Source organism: Pundamilia nyererei, unplaced genomic scaffold (genome assembly GCF_000239375.1).
Source record: "Pundamilia nyererei isolate P.nyererei 1_Seehausen unplaced genomic scaffold, PunNye1.0 scaffold01719, whole genome shotgun sequence".
Lineage (NCBI taxonomy): Eukaryota > Metazoa > Chordata > Actinopteri > Cichliformes > Cichlidae > Pundamilia > Pundamilia nyererei.
In genome coordinates, this window is record NW_005189120.1 from 1 (window position 1) to 8,969 (window position 8,969).

The 8,969-nt window shown below is 38.8% G+C and overlaps 1 protein-coding gene across 1 annotated transcript; it reads right to left on the reverse strand.

The window, feature by feature from the left end:
- Positions 1–668: 668 nt before the first annotated feature.
- LOC102192886 (voltage-dependent calcium channel subunit alpha-2/delta-1-like) lies at positions 669–8,752 on the reverse strand (the record flags this gene model as incomplete). The annotated part of the gene is made up of 6 exons (XM_005755510.1): positions 669–758; positions 920–969; positions 2,326–2,404; positions 2,501–2,605; positions 3,190–3,348; positions 8,653–8,752. Coding segments are annotated over 6 exons (583 nt in total), but the record flags the coding sequence as incomplete, so codon positions are not given.
- Positions 8,753–8,969: the final 217 nt, after the last annotated feature.

Genomic DNA, 8,969 nt, shown 5'->3' on the forward strand with positions numbered 1-8,969 from the left:
ATTTGATTTTAGATTAAGGTAATTTGGAATTGTATTTACACCTACACAAAAATCAGACACAATATGAGAGACAGAAACAGATGCTCTCAGAAGATTAATGCTTAGTGGTGTCTAACGCAGTCTTAGCATATGATATCAATGCCTTACTGCACGTCATTTTCTGTTTTTGTGCAATTTTGTAACTTGTATGTCAAGTTTGTATGCATTTTATATGATCCCTTTTTTTATACTGCTTTAATGACTAGATGTCAGATAAAATCCAGGATGTCTCCAGTAATAAAAGACAGATATTTCCAGCGCTGACATGAGGTCAATACTGTTCCAAACACTGACAGTATCCAAACCAGTTGGCTCACTTTATCAGTATTCTTATCTGAATTTCAACTGGGAAGTAAATCTTAATGACTTAACGACCATGATCTTCTTTATTTTATTATATTTTCTTTTTTAGCAAATAATGTTTCGCAAACACTACTTCAGCAGAGTTCGCCTGAGCAGGATGACACCACCATGTTTAGTATAACTAAATAAAACGTACTTATCTGAAATTCTTCAGAAGACATAAAACAGATTTCTTCTAATTCCAGAGCTCTACACAAGCACAGAGTCTCTGCTTCCACACTCTTTCAATGTAATGCAATGCATTTTGGTTACAACACTTAACATACCAAAGCATCCAGGTAGACGTTAGTCCACTGAACCTGCTTGGCCTTTTGTTTAGCTTTAACCATAGGCCTGCCCAGAACATCCAGGTACTCCTGCCAAGAGGATGAAGGGAAGAATATTACTTTTGAACCTGCACATGAGGCATTCTACCACAAGAGGGCACAGCACACAAGTGGTTAAGTAAGTGAGGTGGGACTTTGACATGAAAGACAGTGCAGAAATACTGCATGAGCGTGACTGAATGTGTATTTACCTGAGTATTTAGCCGAATGGCACCTATAGATGGGATCTCATAGTAATAACCTAAGGAAGAAAAATATTTTTTAAATTTTATAAACAAAAAACGAACAACCCCCCCAAGAAAAGAAAAACATATTGATATTGAACAGCAAAAAAACATGTTAATAATCATCCTCACTCCAGATGCTGTGTAAACGCTAAAATTTACCACTTTATCATCTAGTCTCCACCTGGTTGCAATTACCTACAATTGGCCTCACTGACAAGTACTGGGTTGGACTTTTCCTTCATAACTGCCTTAAATGTTTGTGGCATGGGTTGAAGAAGGAACTGGAAAATGTTTTAAGGCAGACTGACATGATAGCATCACACAGATGCTGCAGATTTGTCAGCTGCAAAACCATGATGTGACTCATCCATTCCACCTTCCCGGTCCCAAAAGTCCTTTTATTTGAATGATCTGTGGTGATTCTGGAGGCCATCTGAGCTCAATGTCGTGTTCAAGAAACCAGTTTGAGATTATATGAGCTGCTGGAAGCGCCCATCAGAAGATGGGTACACTGGTTACTAGTAGTTGATATGATCAACATCTATATTCAGGTAAGTTATGACATTTCAACCATGATCAGCTGATACTAAGGAGCACAAAGTGTGCCAAGAAATGATCCCCCACACCATTAGCAGCTGATACAAGTTAAGGTGGATCCATTCTTATATGTTACTTAAATTCTGACTCTATCATTTGAATAGTGCAGCAGAAACTGAGACTGATAAAACTCGGCAGCGTTTTTCAAGTCTTCTATTGTCATATTTTGTTCGTCCCATGTGAACTATCACATCAGTTCTGTGTTTTTAAACCACAGAACTGCTGCTCTCTGAATATTTTCTCTTTTTCAGATCGTTGTCTGTAAACCGCAGAGATGGCTGCCATAGGTGAGAAGTTTCTTCTGCTCTGTATTTGTATGCACACTTGTGTCCCTCTGCCTGCCTTCTTCCTGCGATCATCATCATGGAACCTTCAGTCACTCACATACCAGGCTGATCAGAAGGTTGGTAGTTAAATTCCTGGCTGCTCCATGCTGCATACCAAATATCCTTGGGCAAGAAAATAACCCAGAGTTGTTCTCCAGCTCATTCATCAGATTATGAATGTAGCGATTGGTAGATAGGTATGTCAAGTATGTTGATTTTCCTGCCATGTGATTTGCTGATTAGATATTTGTGTTAAACAGGTGTAGCTAATAAAGGGGGCAGTGAGAGTATGCATTTAAAACCTTGTTGTTACAATAAAAATATGTTATTTACAAAGGTGTTACAATGGTACCTATAGAATATATTTTATACTACAGAGGAAAATTCAGGTGAATGAAACAAACGTGTCACAAGCTCTCTAAACCTCCAACGGACCCTGTAATGTACCTTTATTGTTGCAGGCCATCGACTGTATTGGCGCCTTGTCGTAGTTGTGTTTACCTACTGAAAACGTAAAGACACGCACCTACGAGGAAAAGACGAAGCAATCAAATCAAATATTCTAAAAGGCTCATTCTGGTATTTCACTCTGAACATTGTAAAAGACTTTTTACAGGCTTACGTTTTTTTGTGGGTTTTCAAGTTGAAAGATCTTCTCTGCTCTATCCTCTCCGCCATCAGTGAAAAGCATAATAATCTTGTTACAGTTGGCCCTTGAGTAATTCATCTAACGGAAACAAGGAGATGGAAATAAAACGAACCACTACTTAACCAAGGATAAATAAAAACAGCCAAAAGAAGACGATGAAAAAAGAATTCAACTTGCTGCTACTGTTAAAAAAGATGAAGAGGAATTAAACGGCAGCTCTGATACTAATAAAATCAAACCTGCAATATCTGAAACAACCAGAGGAGGTCGACACATACCCAGTATTCAGGAGAAGCCCACTGGGATTGAGTTGTTAGTGTGTCCTACAGTGTTTGCTGTCATTATTCTTACAATTATTATTGAGCACTGTTTAAGGAACAATAGTGTATAATGCAATTTAACGCAAAAAGCTCAATGCATCAACCAAGTATAACCCTAAACCAGGGGTGTCCAACTCCAGGCCTTGAGTGCCACTGTCCTGCAGGTTTAAGCTGATTCAAATGGCTAAAGGACCTCCTGAACATGTCTTGAAGTTCTCCAGAGCCCTAGTAATGAACTAATCATTGGATTCAGGTGTGTTGACCCAAGGTGATATCTAAAACCTGCAGGACACCGGCACTCGAGGCCTGGAGTTGCCTACCCCTGCCCTAGACACACGTTACCTGTTTAAGCTGTTCAAAGGCCGTCTCAAAGCCAGCTGTGTAATTGGTGCTGAGATTCGCAGTGATGTTCTCCACAGCGTTTTTCAGTATCTTCTTGTTCCTTACATTAGCCTGCACAAGGTTCCCAAAGCACGACACATTCTTGGCGACATTTTGGAACTGGAGGGAAAAGGTAAGGAGGGATGACGGGAAGTGCAGGGAAGACACTTACACATATTTTCTATTAAATATGTGGCTCCCCCCCCCCTTCATTGCAGAACCATCTAAAGACACGTCAACATTCAGGATAAAAAGATTAAAGCGATTCCATTTGAAACAATATACAGTGATTACTGACATATGTCACTTGTGTGAAATGAAATCAGTTTTAATCAAATCTGGACTGACCGAAGGGAGCTATAGGAAAAGAAGAATTGGAAGGAGAGCAGGTAAGGGCATGAAACGAGTGGCATAAGGAGGTAAAAACAAAACAACAACAAAAGCTTTATTATGAAGGAATTATTTGCTTGAAGCAGAAATCACATTAAAAGGTTAAATTACATTTACACAGATTCACACGTGAAGTATCTTCATGTTAATATTGGTGAATAGTTAATGTGGAGGAACAGATGGAACTCAGTCAATTAATGCACACACCTACCCGCCACGTGCACATGCACACATATAATCACACATACACAGAGCACGGACTTTGGTACATGGCTCATTAATGCCAAACATCTGTTTTGGACTTGAGTGCACCCCTCCAATCATGATCAAGTTCAACACTGGCACAAAAACAAACACTGAAACTTGCGCAAATACGAAAGAGGTGCAAAATAAATTCTGCTTTTTCTGTCATTTCAGCACTTTTATGGAAATCTATAAGTAGAATAGTATGAAAAAGTGTTTGTCCCCTTCCTGATCACCTAGTGTTTTGCATATGTTTCAGATCATCAAACAAATTTTAATATTAGACAAAGATAACCCGAGTAATATAATATAAAATGCAGCTTTTTAAATGATGATTTCATTGATTAGGAAAAAAGGTTCTCCAAACCTGCCTTGTCCTCTGTGAAAAAGTAATTGGCCCTCTTGTTAAATCATGAATTAACTGTGATTAACCACATTTTTTGGAAAGCTGAGTTCAGTTTCACTAAACAATCAAGAAATCACTTAAATAGAACCCGTCTGAAAAAGTGAAGCAAGCTCAAAAAGCTCAAAATCCCGCAACGATCTAAAGAAACGCCTGAGAAACAAAGTCACTGATATCTGTCAGTCTGGAAAGGGTTGCAAAGGGTTACAAATGTCTATGGCAGATTCTAAGGCAGTAAACCACGCTGAGAGCCATTATACACAAATGGAGACAACTTGGAACAGTGGTGAACCTTCCCAGGATTGGTCGGCCTACCAAAATTACTCCAAAAGCACATCGATGACTCATCCAGGAGGTCACAAAACAACTCAGAACAACATTAACGAGCCGCAGGTTTCACATGTCTCAGTTAAGGTCAGAGTTCATAATCCAACAATAAGAAAGAGACTGGCCAAAAATAGTGAAAACCACTGCTGACCAAAAGAGCATAGGCGCGTCTCACATTTGCCAAAAAACATCTTAAAGATTCCCAAGACATCTGGAAAAATATTCTGTGGACTAACGAGACAAAAGTTTAACTTTTAGGAAGGTCTGAGTCCCGTTATATCTGGCATAAAAGTAACACAGCATTTCAGAAAAGGAACTTCATAACAACAGTAAAATATGGTTGTGGTAGTGTGATGGTTTGGGGTCGTTTTGCCTCAGGACCTGGAAGACCTGCTGTCATCATTGGAACCATGAATTCTGCTGTGTACCAAAACTACTGCTGTCTACTAATGTGGCAATGATGAGTGGGACAAAATTCCTTCACAGTGCTCCAAAAGACTCATCGCTAGTCATTGCGAATGCTTGATTGCAGTTGTTGCTGCTAAGGGTTGTCCAACCAGTTATTAGGTTTAGGGGGCATGTAAGTTTGGATTTTCTTCACCCTTAATAATAAATTAAGAAATGGCACTTTGTGTTTACTTATGCTATCTTTGTCTAATATTTAAATTTGTCTGATGATCTGAAACATTTAAGATTGACAAACATACAAAAAAAAACCAGGAAATCAGCAAGGGGGCAAACACTTTTTCTCACCACTGTAGTTAAGGATTCTCTCTCTAGCAGAAAACAGGCTTGAACAACATGGAAATAATGGAAATAATAATTCTATTTACGTAGAAACATTTCAATCTGAGACAAAACGGAACAAAAACCAGGCAAATGACAAATTCTGTTATGCTTTTAGAACACTCGAGGCTTGCAGCTTGCAGTATCTGTTTCCAAATATTCAACATGTTGGCAGAAGTTTCAGGGCATATGCTGCCAAGACATTCATCCTCAAAGACACATGCCTACACACATGCACATGTACAAACTTCCTTCATCTAACTAATAATAAAGATCTGAAAATATCATAGAAACAGCAATAAAAAGCCACCAGCCTTGATACCTTGAAAATAAAGAAATAAACTTGTAATTGAACATAAGAAAATTTCAACTTTTTTACAATCTTGTTTCAGTTGACAGAGGTTTGATGGCATTAGGTTATGTACAGCTCTCCTAAGGCCCCACCACAGCACTTCAGTCAGGTTGAGGTCTGGGCTTTGATTGGGGCATTGGAACAGCTTCACTCATATTGACTTGATTCATAATTTTTTTGTGCTGCTGTGGAAAGAATTATTATCCTGTTGCATGACCCAGCTTTGAATACTTTGGTATACAAGGGAGGTCATGGTTGAGTCCTAGACATTAAGATGTCCAAGTCCTGTGGCTGCAAACGAATCCCAAATCATCACCCCTCCATCACCATGCTTGTTTGTTTTTTGCCATACATTATAGCCAAACAGCTCCACTTAATTCTTATCTGTCCAAAAGACAAACTGCTGAAAGATCTGCTTTTATTGAGGTGGTTACACTTGCAGATCAATTATTCAAGAGCATTTGATTAGTGGCTCATGGCTGCTACTTAACCTCTTAAAGCCTAAGGAAGCAGTAAGGGTATATCTAGTTTGTCACAAGACTCCTTTGCAAAATCTCCTTTTTACATGGCATTAAGTAGAAACAACAAATTAAATACATACAGAATAAAGACAATGTTAAACTAGTGACTGACAGATAAAGCACATACAGCATACCAAACAGATGGATGGATGCATTTTAAGATTGTTACTTATTGAATTAACAGGAATTTTCAACTCTAAAATAACTGAGAAGCCTTTGGTTTGCTGGTTTGGTTCCACTTTCCTTCCAGTTAGTTAAAGCAATACTTTCTCCCTTCAAGAAAGCTTTCCGTTAATCTACTAGAAAATTATGAACTATATGAAATAAGAGAGTCCAAGTATAAGGCATACATGTTCCATTATAAATGGTTAGATGGCAACTAGCTGTCAGCCATATAGAATTTGGTCAGAAAGGTGTGTGATGTGAGGCAACACCCTTAGTCGCCATGGCAACATTCTGGGAAAGCCAACTTGAAAAATCGATTAGACTTGCACATATCTAATTTTTAAGCTTCAAAATGCAGTCTACAGTTTACAAACTTCGCTGGATTTGATCAATATACCTATTACACTTGAGCCTTATTTCATTAACTTCAAGGGCCTTTCTACTTAGCTGATATGACAGCCCCAAACCAAATGTTCAGCTGAAACCGCTGGTTTATTAGGGGAAGTGGAAGAAAATGTAATTAATGTTTAATATGGAAAGAAAACTGAAACATAATGGGTATTTCCTACTGTTAGAAGAATGTGAAGGAAAGGCAAAGATAACAATGCGGATAAAGGAGATTTTAGACAGGACCAGAAGACTTCTGTGCCTAAGCAAGTGGAGCAATTCATTCGACTGCAGCAGAGATGCTTGATCCCAGGCAACCAATCTGTAGTATAAATGCTACTCTTATAAACCCAGGTGATTTATGTCCACGCTGAACATAGAACACATTCAAACTTAAGTATGTGATGTGAAAATAAGTACCTGCGTACCTCTTAATGCATGGACTTGTAAGGAAGAAGCTTACATTACATCCAGTCTCTGGTTTGCTTAGTCCAGCTGAAAGCGATCTGGGCCCTATCAGGACAAAATCTTGCCAAAGCTAAACACAAGCTGTGTTTTAGCTGTCCCCACACAGGCATAGAAAAGGGTTATCGATCACTCAGAGTTAAATAAAGAAATTCTCTGGTCAAGCTCTGTTATCTTTAATGAATCATCATCATAAACAGCACAGGTAGGTCCCACCTTTGACACCTACAGTAATCACTTCTATCTGAATAACAAACTGTTACAGTCAATACAATAAGCCAGGCTCAGATACTGAGACACAGTCTGACACTTCACAACTTATATACTAACTTTATAATTCTGGATCTGGATTTATGCCATTTATACAACAACAGACTAATAGAGTTACACTGTTTGTGTGAAAGACCGATGCTTGAGGAAAACATGGCTCAAATGCTTTCTGGCTGAAACAATCTTTTGCAATTTTCTAGTTACTTTCTTTGGATTTGATTTTGGATATTTTCTCCTTCACACAAAAAGATCTACAGAGAGATGTCTCTAGAGCGCATTCCTCTACATCCCAAAAGATATTAGCTCACTACATACGCCAAGGGACAGACAAAAACTGCGTTTGAGGGTTGCCTTTAAGCAGCCCTGCCACAAAGGGTCCAAATGAAGTTAGGGTGTTTGCATTTAAGCCCTTATCACAGCTAATATAATTGTCTCCAATATCTCTTTGGGACTACTCAAATTCTTTCAGCTGGGGGACATTATTAGTATAACCCTTTTCAACTGTGTTATTTTTCTTTCCACAAGTAATATCTGTAGGAGGAAGAAAAGCTTTAACTGACCAGGCGATGGAGCTCTAAATGATGATGGATGAATATTTCCCCTATCCCCATGGCAGTAAAGCTTTGATGCCTGAGAGTCCTACCATATTTCAATTGGGCAGTCGGGCAATTTCCACTACATGCCTCTGATTCAAAGTGAAATAAAAAAGAAAAGAAAAAAAAGCATACTTTGATTCATCAAACTTATCCTGTGGCCTTTTGCGGCTCGCCCAAGCTGTGTTTTGTGTTGTCACATATAAAATACTAAATAAATATACACACATACACACACCGTATGTGTCAGATAAATGAGCTTACAAGCATGCATGCATCCACGCACGAATGCAGCCACAATGAAGATCTATCCATGTGTCGTCCATGAAATTACTAGAAAGGCCGCTGCCATGTTTAGACCAATGACTCGATCCAGGTCAAGGCTGCTTAAACAGCCAAGCCACCGCATTAACAAGAAGTCCGCATTCAGATTCATCACTGCGCTTGCCTGGAAATTCATTCATTCATTCATTCTGAACAGACAGATGATGAGATCAAAGCATTAGTTGTGTGAGTACTCACAGAAACCACGTTCACAAAGTCATCATCCGAGAGGGTCTCCAGCATCTTGCTGACAGATATTTTGATGAGTTTGAGCGTGAGCCCCGACACGCTGCCGCTCCTGAAGATCAAAAACAGAAACAAACTTTGTCTTAGTTACGATATCTATCAGAATAATCAAGTATTCGAAATTCATCTTCTATTTTGTAAAAGGGGCAGTAAAATGTTCTTTTAACATAACTTCATGTTTCCAGACAGTGGAAAAATGTCAGTCTTAGTTTTGCTGGATCTCAGTGCAGCATTTGATACAGTTGACCACAACATATTACTCAAACGAC